Below are 16130 nucleotides of genomic sequence, written 5' to 3' on the forward strand. Positions count from 1 at the left end.
CGTACAGCTGCTGGACAAGGATCTCAGGCACACTTAGGGTGGTTCAACACATTTCCCACTTTAGACCTGTTTTGATCACATATTCCCCCATTTATATTGGAGGGTTATATTTTTAGGTCATTGGGGTATATTGAGGATTGTTGCCCTGCCAGCCTCTATTCTCCTATATATAGGAGGGGGGGCACCCTCTTTCTCATTGTCTTGTCTCACACCATGTAGCCATCTCGAGTTATTGGGCTGCCAGCCTTTCCACCATTTGTCTCTTGTCATCTCTCTCTCTCTCTCTCTCTCTCTCTCTCTCTCTCTCTCTTTCTTTGGAAAAAGCAGGGCTATATATTACTGAGTACAAGATAATCCCCAGCGGATGCCAAAATAGCCTATCACGTGGGGTGTACAAGCTGAATGTAAGGTTGAGAGCCACTATAGTGACAACTCTACTAGAACAAGCTCATGGTGGTCTGTATGAAGAGTGGAGGAGAAACCACTGAGGAGGTGCATAATGCCATGTAATCTGTCCACCTGTAAGTGTGAAGAAGAGTGGAGATCGGGCCCAACGCCGAAGGAAGTCAAATCGACGAGCCTCGGCTGCTCTAGATGTACCTGAGGAAGAATCCCACTGCTAAATGAGGGTGTGAATGATGTCCAACCAAATGGGAGTGAGGGTATCTGGTAGGAGCTGGGGAGCCGCACTGAGAATATGAAGACAACGAGCTCTCCAAACATTCCAGAGTGCAATGCTAGTGATGACTGAGAAGATTTCATCTCGTGTCTGAGGATCCCCTTGCCAAGCAATCTGTGGTAACATAGCCAAAGTCCCTCGCCGGTAACCAGTCATGGTAAGCATAAGAGCTGGATCTATTTCTGAGCCCTCATAGAAAAGATGTGGTCCGGGCATCGGCATCAACCAGGAGACAGATCCCCAAGTGAGAAATCCATGCTGAACACCAGCTCTGCTAAGTAAAAAGCAAACTGCTAGCCAAACTGCATGAGAAGACGAGCATGACCAAAGGCAGTGTGCAGGTGACTCAGGTAGGCGCAAAGAACAGCGAGTACATAACGGATCATGACCCATAGAAGCTAACCAAGTCCCAACTGGAAGTCCCGCATGTGCAGTCATCCACAGGAAAAAGGAAATACGACGAGCCACATGTAAATCCCAGGTGGCTAACCAAAACTGTTGTAGATAGGCATGGGAGAGACCTGAATGTAACCAGAAACGCATACGAGTGGGCTGTTCTGGGTGCTGTCTCATCAAAGCGAATCTTCCAATTCTGACTGTGTACTCAAAGAATGATACATGTACGCCGGTGGGGTTAGAGTGAGGCCAATGCCACTCTCCTGGGTCCCAATAAAACTGAGATAGGGCACGACCCTCCCACACCCAAAGCCTCCAAAGTGCAGCATCAGCGGGAGCAAAACGGGGGTCAACACAACGACGCTTCCCGCGGGAGCCAACTACTCGTATGGCCTCCCATCGAGCGCCGGGGTAGACAAGGCGCGGAGAGGTAGGAGCATATGTCAGCCTAGCATGCATCCCCGAAGAGTAGTCAGTATCAACTGTGAACAGCATGGTGTCGAAACGAACTAATAAGAGAGTGCTCTGAGTAAAGAGGCCGTCCCAGCCACAATGTGGAGGCATCTGAGCTGTGCCTCGCATGACTGCGTCCCATTGTGAAGGAATGGCAGAGCCAATCTCAAGCAGTTTGTCTGTTACCCCGCGACCAATGTCATAATGTTCCGCCACAAAATCTGCATCCAGCATACGTGTCTCATGAAATAGCCGCATAGAGGCAGCAGGGCCAGTGTCCCAAGCAGCCCATCTATGTGAGTCCGCTCTCCAAGCTGACGGGGTGGATTAACCGAAGAATCAAGAACTGCATCATTCCAAATGAGAGGTTGGCGCTCAATCTCCTCACGGCATGAGGGAGGTGAGCGTTTGATAGCTCGTCGCATGGATACCCAAATTTGAAGGAGCGATCGGATGAAGGGTGAGAGAGTGCTGGTGCACAAGGGGGCATCCGTAAAGAGAAAAGGATACCCTGTTTGCCAAGTATGGCCATCTCTAGTGCCGTGGCGTGGAGTCGCTGTGGAAAGAGCGGCCGGAAGAAGCATCTTCCAAGGTTCTTGGCTGGGAAAAAGACCCCGAACAATAAGCTTGGTAAGACGGGCGCGGCTCTGTAATTCTGGATCAATAATACCAAGGCCACCCTCTGATCTAGGACGAATAATCGTGGACCAGCGAACTTGAGCACGAGTATCAGTAGTCCCATCTGTGCCACTCCATAAAAAATTCCGCACGAGTCTGCGGAGCTGAGCTATCACTCCAGAATGCAGCATCCAGCAGGAGGCCGTATACCATACTGTAGCCAGAATGACCTGGTTGGCGACCAATGCACGTCCAGCCAACGGCAGGTGACGTGAAGACCAATGACAAAGGTTCTTGCGAATAGACTGCAGCATGGGTGCAAACTGCTGCTGTGAGGAAATGTCTAATCCAACCTGAAAGCCCAAATATCTGTATGTCTGACCTGGCTGCAGCCATGTGAAACCATCAGTTACCCCCCAAGTAGGTATGTCATCACTGCCAACCAATAACCCATAGGATTTATGCCAGTTAATGCGTGCTCCACTGGCAATGCAAAAAACCTCCAGGGCTCCCCGCATGGCATCAAGAGCTGCTAGCAAATAGCGCAACATCAGCATAGTGTCATCAGCAAACTCCTGATCGATAAGGTCCGGAGCTGAAGGTACTGGCATGGTCAAGCCACGAAATGCATGACTCTGAGCACGAAGAAAGTCGGACATAGTCTCTCCCACAAACAGATACAAATATGCTGCTAAAGGGCATCCCTGACGGACAGATTGAGAGAGCTCAAAACTGCGACTGACACGACCACCAATAGTAATAGCACTGCTGGCAGTCCTGAAGAGAGCGGAAATGCCTGAGATCCATCTCGAAGGTAAACCCATCTTGGCTAATGATCCTGCGAGAAAGTCCCACTCAACACGATCGTATGCTTTCTCGAAGTCAAGGATGAAGAAAGCGAGAGGTTCAGAAGATTATCTGGCCCACTCTACTGCCTCATAAAAAGTAAAGATATTATCCAATATGCATCGATCCATGACAAAGCCCGTCTGAGAAGTGTGGATAATATGTGGTAAGAACGGTCGCAAGCGATGGCTGATCAGTAACGCTAATATCTTATAGACCGAAGGGAGTAGGGTAATCGATCTCCACTGGCGAAGCTGAGTGGTGTCACCCCCTTCCGGAATAAGAGAAATGAGACCTGAACAAAGATCCGGATGCATATAGCCTGATGTAAAGATATCCTGAGAACCACGAAGCAGTGGTATATGCAATACATCCCAATAGGTCAAAAAGAAAGCTCTAGTGAGGCCATCCTCGCCTGGACAGGAAGATGGATCTAGACTCTCGATAGCAGCATGAAGCTCTGCAAGTGTGAATGGGGCCAACAAAATCTTTGCCATGGTGTTTGTACAACGACGTCGAGTGTGATGCCAGATCTGCTCACGGGCAAGTAAAACCTCAGTAGTGCATACATCAGCAGTGAACAATGCCTCAAAATAATCTGCAGACATATCAAGAATAACATTAGGATGCATATGAAGTGTTCCTTGAGCATCGCACAAAGTCCTGAGGGTGGTGCCAGGAGGACGCTCTTTATGCGCAGGGAAGAAGTCCTTATTCATTCGATCTGCTTTAGCTGTCCAATGAGATACTGAAGCATGATGAGTGAACTCAGACCTAGCCTCCTGTACGCGACGAATTTCTTGTGTGAGCTCTGTGTGTCTAGCAGCGAGATAAGCATCCCGAGGCCACTCCTCAAGCAAGCGCTGTGTGGAACCAAGAGGAATGTGGAGGTCAGACTCGCGTACTCTCAACTGACGATGAATACTAGCAGTCTGTTCACGGCAGTAAATACTAGACTGAGTAATGCAATGGGCAAGGAACTCTCCAGGGGGACCACAATAAGAATCACCCGTGGACCACAAGTCATGAATCTGCTGCTGCAAAACTTCAGTGGTGAGAACACTGTCAGGGATGCGGCAGCCTCGTCTCTGTGCAGCGTATCTAGTGAAAGAGATAAACAATGAGATGGGAAAATGATCTGAGAGGCTGGTCCCTCGCCAAATAGTAGTAAATCCACCTAGAGTTGCTGCCCAAGGGCCAATGTAAAAACGATCCAGTCGCTCTAATAATTTTCCCTGCTGTCTCTGAAACCCCTACGAGTAATGGAGTGTAGCAGGGTGGTGACCAAAAGAGGGTATGTGCCAGGCGTCAACACCTTGAATAGCTAGAAGAAATCGATCCCGCTCGCTGCTCATCTGGAGAAATGGATGATAGAACTGGAGGAGTGAGCGATCGCCAATTAGAGTCGCTCTCGACGTTGTTGAAGTCGCCTCCAACAACCCAAGAGTCCACAGCAGGGAGAGCAGCAACCAAGGAGGACCAAAAAGAAGCTCTCTCCCGAGGAGTAGTGGGTGCATATATTGACATAAAGCCAATGGTAGAGTCCCGAATCCGGATAGAAACATAGACTGCTCTGCCAACGACAAGTGTGCCATGCTGCTGAACTGATGCCAAGTATCGTGACCCCATTGAAATGCATACACCGCAACTCTGTCCATGAATGCCTAGAGCAGGCTCCCAAAAAGTGTGAGCACCCGAGGGCATGAGATTACCAAAGGGAGTGGCGATCTTATGCTCCTGTACTAGTAATATATGCACAGTGCCTACTACATGAGCATGTAAATCTTTGCGAAGTAAAATCTTGCGTGAACCTCTTACCCGAGAAGTCTGTAAACCATTAGTATTCCAAGAAACTACATGTAAATCCATAGTCTGCATGGAAGAAGTGGTAAAGCATCTGACTAAGTGCGCATCTTCTTGGAGGCAGCTGGGCCATCCAAGGGATGAGCTTCTGGCGGGGCTGCAGGCAGCAGAGCGCGAGGTGCAGGATGCAGGGTTACGCGGCAGCAACGCTGCAGGTTCACGCAGGAAGGGTCGCGCAGTTGCGCGCAGCGTTGCGCGCGCAGGCTGAGACTTAGACAGGTGCGCGCGGGCAGGCTGAGACGCAGGCTGGTACGCCTCTCTCTTTCTCTCTCTTTCTCGAGAAGCTGCTACCCCACCAGCGTTTTCCCTTCTAGGCTGCGTTTTTGTGGGCTGCCAGCGTTTTTGCTTCCCTTTCGATCGCCAACCTCCTCCCCTCCACCAGCACCTCCTCCTCCACCCTCTACTCTGCTAGCGTTTTTTCTTGCCTTGCGTTTTTGGCTGGCATGCGTTTTTGCAGCAGAGGGGTCCTCCTTTATGCCTAGCGTTTTTGGGCTTGCTGTCTAGCGTTTTGTAGAAGGGAGGCACATACTCACCAGTGTTTTTCAGATTTGGTACATGCTCAGCTTTTTGGCCTTCTTCTTCCCAGCCTGAGTTCTGTCTTCTTTGCCACTTGAAGATCATCATTGCTGCATGGTACCATTCTTCTTGGACCTTCCACATTCAGATTCGGGACTGTTTTCCCTGATTTTCAGCCGGGAGTTTGTGCCCCACCTGTCCTCGTGTCCCAACCTTCAGCACCTGGTGTCCCCCGACACTCTGAGGATGGCTCAATGCTCTGTTTACAGCAGCATTCCAGCCCCCTTTGCTGCGTTTTCTGGCATGGACAACACCTTCCCCTTTGCCTCATCAGGTTCCCTTCAGTTACCCTTCCTGATTCACATGTCTTTACCCCCTACCCGCACCTGTGTGGCGCTTTCATGGCGTGTTTTCAGATCGCATTTCAGCTTTGCTCCTTCCTCCTTCGACATTGAGCCGTGGACTCAGATATAGGTTCTGGCACAACGGATGGATCTCCCTTGACATTGCAGATCTTCCCTCCTCAAGGCTCTCTTGCCCTCGGGAAGATCCAGGGGATTGGATTGGTACAGGTACTTATGTACTTCTTCCTTAGTAATCCCCCCTCCCTCTCCCTCGATTGTTCTCTCTCTATTTGGGATTGCGCTATCCACCTCCTTCATTGGTTCTCTGTACGATAGACCCGTGCCTCTTGGCACATCAGACACTTCTTTTGGACGTGTTCTCCTAGATGTGAGTATCCTTTGGCATCTGGATGCCTGTAGGGTCTCTACTGGCACACTGCCTCATGGTGGCTCTTTTGCCTTGCCTCTACTTGGTAGAGCCTCTTCCTTGCTTCTACTTGGTTCTGTGGCTCCTCCACTTGCAGTTTGGATGTACCTATGTACTACTTACACAGTGAAGACCTCTTGGACGATCCTTGCTTTGCTGATCTACTCCGAGGCTATGACTTCTACAACACCGGTCATTCTTCCCAATGCATCCTTTCAGCCGTCCTTTACCTCACCACATTCCATTGCCTGCCCAGGGGGGAGTTCTCCTATGTCGCGTGTCTTCACGACTTGCACTTGCAGACTCTCTTGGATATTTTGTCCAGATCCCGGTGGTGGATGTGCCATAGAAACAGGGAATGGTCATTTTCAAGTCTCCGTTCCCCGTCCCCATTCCAACTTTCCGTTCCGAATCCCTGTTCCGTGTTTGAAACGTGAGTATCCATAACAGGGAATGGCGTTTCATGCCCGTTGCCGTTCCCCGTTCCCCATCCCGAAATCCCGTTCCTGGTAACTATGGGATGTGCTCCCACAGGTTGACTTTCCCCAAGATCTCCTCCGACTCTTTTGTCTGATATTGTGTGTGTACCATGAAATGGCAGATCATATTGCAACTCATATATACCCTTGAGACAACTCCTCTCTTGGAAGATTGCAAATACTACGGTCTCTACATGGATGGATTGCTTATCCTGTATCTTGTCTACTATGGTGGACGATGCCTTCCCCATTGAGCCTCTTCTTCCTGCTCTTCCTCCCTCTTCTGCTAGAGCTTCTTTGACTTGGATATGCTACCGGTTTCCCACCTCGGCAGTTTCCTCTCCTTTTGGTCAGAGTGCTCCTCTTCAAGGGGGGTCCCTATGTCTTGTCTCCTACTGCTACCTTGGGTCCCTCCATCCTAGTGGTGATCATCACCGATGGGCTATTGGACGCTCATCTTAGGTTACTTCCTAAATCCTCTTCAACGACTTATTCGGTAGCTTGCCACTCCATCAGCTTTCTTGTGCGACTTGATTGGAGTTTTCTCACCCTTGGTCATCATCACATTGGTGCTGTACGGATTATCGTGTTGTTTGGCTGGCGCTTCTCATCCTTTTCTCCCCGGATTTACATCTTCCCCAGATTTACCAGGCGTGTTGCATTCTCCTCGACAGCTTCTCTGCATCTGTTGTCAAGGGGGGGTGTTAGATTTTCTTCATCTCCAGATGCTTCGCACACTGTCTACATGCTTCACACACATCACATGCACTGGCCCTTGGTTGTGGGTTGGCCACCCGTACACTTGCTGGACAGGGATCTGAGGCACACTTAGGGTTGTTCAGCACATTTTCCACTTTAGACCTGTTTTGATCACATATTCCCCCATTTACAGATGCTTACACTTACCTTGGAGTGGTTTTTAGTGGGCCAGCATTTTCATTGAGGAGGGCAGCAGAGACTAGATTGACCAGAGCCCATGTAGCAGTGGGTAGATTGGAAAGGATGTGTTCACAGGTTTAGTTTCAGGAGCCTCGGACGAAGCTCTGGCTCTTTTACACTTTGGTGGCGTCTGCATTGCTCTAGGGAGCTGAGATTTGGGGACCTTCATTGGATCATCACGGGAGGACAGGCCGCACTGATGGATGGGGAGACATGGAGAAGCCTCTGGTCTCTATGATCATTAGAGCTAAGGCTTCAGTACCACGTGCTATTGTCCGAGCAGAGCTAGCGGCTCCTCCACTAGTGGTTGAGGTGCTCACTAGATTTGTCTCCTTCATACACCACATGTGGGAACTTCCCAGAGACAGATATGTCCGTCTTGCACTTGAGTCCTCTCGACAGTTAGCCATGCAGGGAGATACAACATGCTGGTATTGGGAGATGACATCATGGTTTTAGGCGCATGGGTTCAGCATAGACAGATTACCTCCCTTCCAGTACTCACTGGATGCACCCTCTCTGACTCTTACACAGTCCGAGATCACCAGCTCATCCGCTAAGACTTGACTCAGTTAGACACTAGGAGGACATGGATACAGCCAGCATAGAAGCTGGGCACGAAGACGGCTTTCTACAGAGAGCATCTTCTCGAGCTTACGGAGGATGGTTTTGTGACGAGGCCCAGATACATGGACACCCACTTGTCTCATGGGATACGATGTGCTATTGGCCAGATACGCACATCTTCACACCAGCAGCGGATTGAGACTAGGAGATATAGCAGAATACCAGCAGAGGCCAGGACATGCCCCTTGTGTGACATCGAGCCTGAGACAGAGTTGCACTACACATGCCACTGCCCCGTGTACTACGAGATACGAGGCCGCTTCCATTGCTTGTTCAGAGAGGGCTTTGGACCACTCTCCAGAGGCATGCGGTATGAGGATCAGAGATGCCTAGGTTTGTTTCTGCTCGAGCTGCGCAGACACTGAGAGAGCTTGATGAGTGGAGAGGCTAGCCAGTCTCAGAGACAGATCACAGACTTCTTTAGAGCAGACATTGGACACCGAGAGGAGCTACTACCACAGCAAAGCTCGTCGCCTCACACCAGAGGCACACTGATCGACCGAGGGTCCGAGTTGGGGAGGTCTAGACGCCTACGACTGCGGAGGACTACACAGCATCGACGGAGGCTGCATCAGAGGATTCGGATCACTTTGGCCCGACATGCACGACGCTCGGTCAGACTACTTACCATGGAGGAGATTGATGAGATTCGCCAACGACCGATGCTGGATCTCTTGTGATCTAGCTATCCCAGCTAGCTGCTTAGTTCACTCCTAGTAGTTTAGGATTCCATAGTATTTTATTTTGTCATCTTGTTACTCTTACTTTGTATCAGATCCACCACATTGTACCTTTCTGGTCTCATAGGTCACTTTGGCCTTTGGAAGACATTAATATAACATTTCATTTCATTTCATTTCATTTCTCTCTCTCTCTCTCTCTCTCTCTCTCTCTCTCTTGTGTCATTGTCTCTTTCTCTCTCTTACAAAAGAATTAATGAACGTCAATTGTGTAACTCTTCGGTTGCTATACCTCAATAGCACTACCTTGCTTGTTGGGGATGCCAAAAAAGCCGAGTGTTGATAGCCAGCGGCAAGAAACTGGCACCCATGTGGGCTCTGAGAAGGGGATGCGAAGGAGCTAGTTGTGTGTGTGGGAGGCGACTGCGAGATTGAACAACTTTCTAGAATTGTTTCCATATAGAGCTGCATCACCTGGGAATGACAGCAGTGTCGGCACATCCTGACTAGTCCGAGTGAAGTCTTTCTCAAACCCTGATGCATCCAGAACGGAATCCCAATCCATGTATGGTGGGCTTCGTATTGCGTGCCCTCAACATCAATAACATTTGCTGCCTCTCTACCTCCATCAAAGCGGCCGAAACCTGCAAATTTATCGCCTTCTAAGGCAGTCCACCTGCGAGCAAGGAGGGGAAGGTGCTCAATAGCAAGAAGGGGGTGCGGAGGAGCTAGTTGTGTGTGTGTGTGGGTGTGTGTGAGAGAGAGAGAGAGAGAGAGAGAGAGAGAGAGAGAGAGAGAGAGAGAGAGAGAGAGAGAGAGAGAGAGAGAGAGAGAGAGAGAGAGAGAGAGAGAGAGAGAGAGAGAGAGAGAGAGAGAGAGAGAGAGAGAGAGAGAGAAATATAAATGAAATGAAATGAAATGATATATTAACGTCTACAGAGAGAGAGAGAGAGAGAGAGAGAGAGAGAGAGAGAGAGAGAGAGAGAGAGAGAGAGAGAGAGAGAGAGAGAGAGAGAGAGAGAGAGAGAGAGAGCAACCTGCAAATTTTGCATCTTCTGAGGCAATCCACATGCGAGCAAGCAACGGAAGGTGCGAAGGCTTTCTTTCTACCCTTTCATGGGAGCGCAAGCACCTGCATCTTGAGGAGGCAGGGAAGCTTTGCCCACTTCGCAAGGAGGAGAATTATAGCCCGAGGAGGCAAGGCTACTTTGCCCGCTGAGCAAGGAGGAAAACATGCGTGGTAGGCCCGCTCGTGGCAGGTTTCACTCACAGTTGGACCCAGACCTATTGGTGTGGCAGTGGACCATGTTCTTGTGTCGCTGACGATCTCTTTCGAGTTTAGTGTAGCACACAGGCCACATGCAGCATCTCCTACTCGCTACACCTTCACGCGGGAGACGGACTGTGTATACATAGATGGGATCTACAGACGCTTGTGTACAGAAGAGCCAGGGTGACCTTTGGAGGAGCTTACTACTATACTGACGTAGACGTTACATGATGCAGCAACAGAGGCATACCCACACACACAACCTGATCAGAGACGTCATTTTGGGAGCATGCCCCAGAACAGCTCGTATGACGAGGAATGCCGAGAGACGAGAGCTAGAGTTCAGAGAGAGGTGCTTTTGGGGGACATCACTCACAGACAATCACAGATTGACTTCCGACGCCTAGTGCGGCGAAAGAAGAGGATATTTTTGGCTCGCCTAGAGCAGGATCTATACCAGCTATTCTTGAGTGAGGACTCACGTGAGGCATGGCGGCTCTTTCATGAGCACTCCCCTCCCCCTGCCATTACCTCCACAGAGGCTTGGGGCCAGTATGCGTCATCTCTGTACACGGTTCTTGGACAGCCGCCCCTTCCCGAACCCCCCCGATCTATGCCCCCATACATGTGCTTTTTTCACCGCTGAGATGGTGAGGAAGGCCATTGACAAGATGAGGACTGGGAGAGCATATGATCATGATGGCTTAGTGGCTGAGCACTTCATGCATGCCAGAGATCTACTAGTAGAGCTCCTAGCAGTTATGTTTAACCGTGTTATGTGTGAGGGCTTGCCTGATACTTGGAGCCTATCTACTATTGTACCTATCTTCAAGTTAGGAGACCCTATGGAGCCTGGGAATTATTGTACTATCATGATCGGACACACATTGGCACGGTTGTACGCATCCATTCTTGAGAAGCAATTGAGTAGATGGGTAGAGAAGGAAGGGATACGCGCAGCCGGGCAGGCAGGATTCAGGAGAGGTTTTTCTACTCTTGACCATATCTTGACACTCAGAGCCATCATCGAGGAGGGTAGATCACATGGGAGACGGATCTATTGCAGCTTTGTGGACTTCCGGAAAGCATTTGACACCGTACCTAGAGCTAGATTGATGCGCAAATTACAGGAGATGGGGGTACCCACAGAGCTCATTTGGGGGGTCATGGCATTGTACAGGTCAGTAGTGGGGCATGTACGCACCTCAGAGGGCCTATCTACAGAGGTTCATTCCACTATTGGGTTGAAGCAGGGTTGCCCGCTCTCTCCTACTCTGTTTGGTATGTATGTGGATGAGGTTTCTGTCTACATTGAGAGAGATGGTGATAGAGGTGCACAACTGGCAGGAACATGGATCCCACTATTGTTATATGCTGATGATATTGGGTTGATCTCCGACTCTCTAGAGGGGATGCAACGTCACTTGGATGCTTTGCATAGCTTTGCCCATGAAAGTGGTTTGCCTGTCAACCTTGGTAAAACCAAGGTCATGGTATTTAATACGACCCCACAGTGGATCAGGAGGTCAGCGCCCGCATTCACATACGGCCAGGAGACAGTGGAGTGTACAGATGCTTACACCTACCTTGGAGTGGTTTTTAGTGGACCAGCATTTTCATTGAGAAGAGCAGCAGAGACTAGATTGACCAGAGCCCATGCAGCATTGGGTAGATTGGAGAGGATGTGTTCACATGTTCAGTTTCAGGAGCCTCGGACGAAGCTCTGGCTCTTTGACACCTTGGTGGCTTCTGCATTGCTCTATGGAGCTGAGATTTGGGCACCTTCATTGGACCATCATGGGAGGACAGGTCGTAGTGATGGATGGGGGGACATGGAGAAGCCACTAGTCTCTATGATCTCACGGATCATTAGAGCCAAGGCTTCAGTACCACGTGCCATTATACGAGCAGAGCCAGCTCCCCCCGCTAGTGGTTGAGGCGCTCACCAGATCTGTCTCCTTCATACACCGCATTTGGGAACTTCCTAGAAACAGATATGTCCGCCTTGCACTTGAGTCCTCTCAAGAGTTAGCCATGCAGGGAGATACAGCATGCTGGTATGGGGAGATGACATCATGGTTTCAGGCGCATGGGTTCAGCATAGACACACTGCCCCCTCTCTGACTCTCACACGGTCCGAAATCACCAGGCTCATCCGCCAGGACCTGACTCAGCAAGACATCAAGAGGACATGGATACAGCCAGCACAGGAGCTGGGCACGAAGATGGCTTTCTACAGAGACCATCTTCTCCAGCTTACGGAGGACGGTTTTGTGACGAGACATAGATACATGGACACCCACTTGTCTCATGGGATACGGCGTGCTATTGGCTAGATACCCACGTCTTCACACCAACTGCGGATCGAGACTGGCAGATACAGCAGAGTACCAGCAGAGGCCAGGACATGCCTCGTATGTGACCTGGAGCCTGAGACAGAGTTGCACTACACACGCCACTGCCCCGTCTACTACGAGATACGCGGCCGCTTCCACTGCTTGTTCAGAGAGGGTTTCGGACCACTCTCCAGAGTCATGCGGTACGAGGATCAGAGATGCTTGGGTCTGTTTTTGCTCGAGCTGCGCAGACACAGAGAGAGCCTGATGAGAGGAGAGGCCAGCCAATCTCAGAGACGGATCACAGACTTCTTTAGAGCAGACACTCGACACCCGGAGGAGCTACTACTACAGGAGAGCTCGCCGCCTCACACCAAAGGCACACTGATCGACCGAGCGACCGAGCTAGGGAGATCCAGACGCCCACGACTGCGGAGGACTACACAGCATCGACGGAGGTTGCATCAGAGGATTCGGATCACTTTGGCCCAACATGCATGACGCCCGGTCAGGCTATTGACCATGGAGGAGATTGATGAAATCCGCTAGCGACCAATGCTGGATCTTTTTGATCTGTGATTTAGCTATCCCACCTAGCTGGATCTTTTGTGATCTGTGATTTAGCTATCCCAACTATCTGCTTAGATCACACCTAGCTGTTTCAGATTCCATAGCATTTTATTCTGTCATTTTATTTTGTCATTTTTGCTACTGTGACTTTGTATCAGATCCACCACATTGTAACTTTCTGGTCTCATAGGTCATTCTGGCCTTGTGAAGACGTTAATATAACATTTCATTTCATTTCTCTCACCTTCCGCTGCACACTCTGACAAAGGGGTATTGACATAGTAAAAAGATGTCACTACCAATTAAAGTGGCTCCAGCCAGCTATGTAAGGCAACCTAGATCGTTCTCAGCGCTATCGTACGTACAACCAAGCTCCAAAAGAGAGGAGAGATGAACTGCTTTGCAAGACCACCTGCCTGCTATCTGAGAGTGTGGCTGTGGATGCTGATCACTGCCGTAAGGCGGTGTTGGTGAATGTTCAAGCTGCGGCAACAAACAGGGCTGCAACAGCTCAAGGGGGCTGAACAAGTACAACACACGGCTGCGTGAGTGGGATGGGGAGGGCTAGAACTGCTTGACCACCGCAAGCAGCAGTGGCAGCTGCAACTTTTGAAGTGGACGGGCAACACAGCATAATGGAGGGGAGCACACGCACGATAAAGCAGAGAGATTGTGGGTATGCGCAGGCAGTGGTGGGCTGAGCGAGTGCAGCTGGGTGGGGTGAGCGAACCGAGATGAGACTGTGGTTGAGGCGAGGGTTGCATGGGTGGTTGAGGCGAGGGTTGTGCAGCAGGCTGAGGGGAACTCGATGGCGGGGCTTGGGTGAATGCAAGCGCGAGGGCTGGTGCAGATCAGCGGGTGGGCTCTGTCTACAGCCCAGGAACGACAGTAGGATTTTCATTCGGCAGTATAGAGATCATTACTGACTCCCCCCACCCCCGCCCCCCCCGGCGCCCCCCTCACACACACACACACACACACACAGTTTTGTACTCACCTGAACTCATGTCACGTAGCCTTTTATATGATTTTTTAAAAACTTCACCATTTGGAAGTGAACTACCTTGTGACTTACACACTATTTGGGTCTGGTTTGATAGTGGGTACGGCATCATCGAGATGGGAGCTTTTTCCATATTCCAGGTAATTTTTGAATCATTTCACGAAAAGGATTTGGTTTGTTGAGAACATCAGCTAAGAACAAGATGACTCGTCACAGGAGCCGCACAACCGGAGTATACCATCACTGCTGATGATGTTGATACCCGTCTGTCACTAGAGTGCACTCCCATGGATGACAGGAATAGGAAGGTTAGTTGGGAATTTATTTGTGGCTCATTAACGTCAGAGCTTGCAAAAATGAATAAGGAAGCATTGCAAATCTGTATACAACACAGTGGGCCAACTTGCGACTGTCTTGAAGCTGAGAAAATGAATAGATCTTTGCCCAGTCTTCAACTTGCTCATTTGGAAAACATTGTGTTGTCTCTTTTTTAATCATAGAAATGCACTGTATTTTTGAAGCTCTTCTGTGGGTGCTGATTGGAAAATGATGTGCAGGGTGAAATGGTTCAAGTCTTTGTAAACGACCATAATCGAATAACCATCGGTAAAGATTTTCCTCTTAGCTATAAGTTCTAGAAAGACAATCAACACAGGTCATTGAGCAGTATAAAGCAGATCGATTGTGTTTATCTTTTTCCTGCTCTTAGGGTTCTCTGCTGTTGAGGAGTATCTCTTTATAGGTTATGCAAAACTAATTCGCTGTTGCCCTTTTTTGTTACAGACCAAGAAATGCGGGACCAGATAATTGAGTATCTTGAGAGTGGACAAGCCAATTTTGAAGTCAGGCTTGGGGTTAGCTTCCAAAAACTCTCAATGTTTTATGTATCGTTACTGCAGATTGTGTTTGCTCATTGAACAGGGTACCGCATGCAGATTGAGAATTCCCAAGAAGTTTCATTTGAGCCCGCACTTCTATCGTTGAAGCGCTCTATTTATGAGCTTAAAAAACTGAATGGCAAGAGAGTAGTAGGAAGCGAGAGATATGCATCGGAATCAGCTGTAAGCATGAAATGCAAAAAGTTTTACCATAGAGTTGTATAGAATTGAATTATACTTGAATTTTTAAGCTAACGGGCTTTTGTGATATGATTGGCAGGTGGAAATCAAAGTAGGAAAGGATTCTCAGTGTGCAATCATAAACAACACTGGAGCCATGCATTTATTAGATTGCCTTGATAACCGGTATGCAAAAGATGAATTTGATTTGAACCCAATATAAACTCAAAAGTTTGTTTTGTTCAATCATTCATTGCTGTCTTCACAAAAATTCTTGCTGAGCCTATCGAGTATGAGTAAGCTGTATAAAAGATCATTGGTTGAGCCTCATATCCACTTGAAAATGCTAGGCATGCTTAAGCATGAGCTTTTTGCTCACATTTGTCTTGATTTATGCAGCACGAGAGATTTGCTGGTCTTGACTATGAGAGAATTCATCAAAGCGGTATGTAAATTGTAGCTGAGTATGGTTTGTTTGTTGTCAACATTTAAATTCAAGTTTAACTGCAATTCCAGTCTCTGCATGCAAGTGGTAATTCTTGAAGTGGATGTGCTTTGTTAGTTAATCTTGCAATTTAAGCTTAATGCTCATTCTGGACTTTTTTTTTTGGTTCCAGTAATGAATATGGGATCAACTTTTATTTAGAATCCCACCCTCGACACTATTGCTGTTAGTTATCCTATCCAGTGGAAACCTTATAATAGTTGTAGGCTAGAGGCGTTTGAGACTTTACTATGTTTAGATGTTGCAGGTTAGAGACATTTGAGACTTTAAAAATCAATCCAGTATCCCATGGGTGGAAGGTATTCCACTATTTATATTCTGAGTTTCTGTCTGTGTAGATTCACATTCGTGGTTTGAAAGTTCCTTACCCGTATGAAAGCAAAAAGAACACAGATTGCACCACATATACAACCTCTTCCAAAGAAGTAGTATTACAAAGATCAGTTCATGACCATTGTCAAGGAGGGGTTCATACTAAAGCCAGGATACATGGACATATACATGCCACATTGTGCCTGAGG

At 48.8% G+C, this 16130-nt stretch overlaps 1 protein-coding gene across 2 annotated transcripts in view; it reads left to right on the forward strand.

Moving 5' to 3' along the window:
• Positions 1-16130, forward strand: part of LOC147463155 (uncharacterized) — a 145055-nt gene that overhangs the window by 121953 nt on the left and 6972 nt on the right. For both annotated transcript variants that reach the window (XM_086487493.1, XM_086487485.1), the window contains exons 14-20: positions 14144-14186; positions 14263-14354; positions 14604-14652; positions 14830-14900; positions 14982-15107; positions 15205-15290; positions 15504-15549. In XM_086487493.1, coding sequence (XP_086343619.1) covers positions 14144-14186; positions 14263-14354; positions 14604-14652; positions 14830-14900; positions 14982-15107; positions 15205-15290; positions 15504-15549 — 513 coding nt within the window. The remainder of the gene's footprint in view (positions 1-14143; positions 14187-14262; positions 14355-14603; positions 14653-14829; positions 14901-14981; positions 15108-15204; positions 15291-15503; positions 15550-16130) is intronic.

Source organism: Adiantum capillus-veneris, chromosome 2 (assembly GCF_014529385.1).
Source record: "Adiantum capillus-veneris isolate H3 chromosome 2, ASM1452938v2, whole genome shotgun sequence".
NCBI classification, from domain to species: Eukaryota; Viridiplantae; Streptophyta; class Polypodiopsida; order Polypodiales; family Pteridaceae; genus Adiantum; species Adiantum capillus-veneris.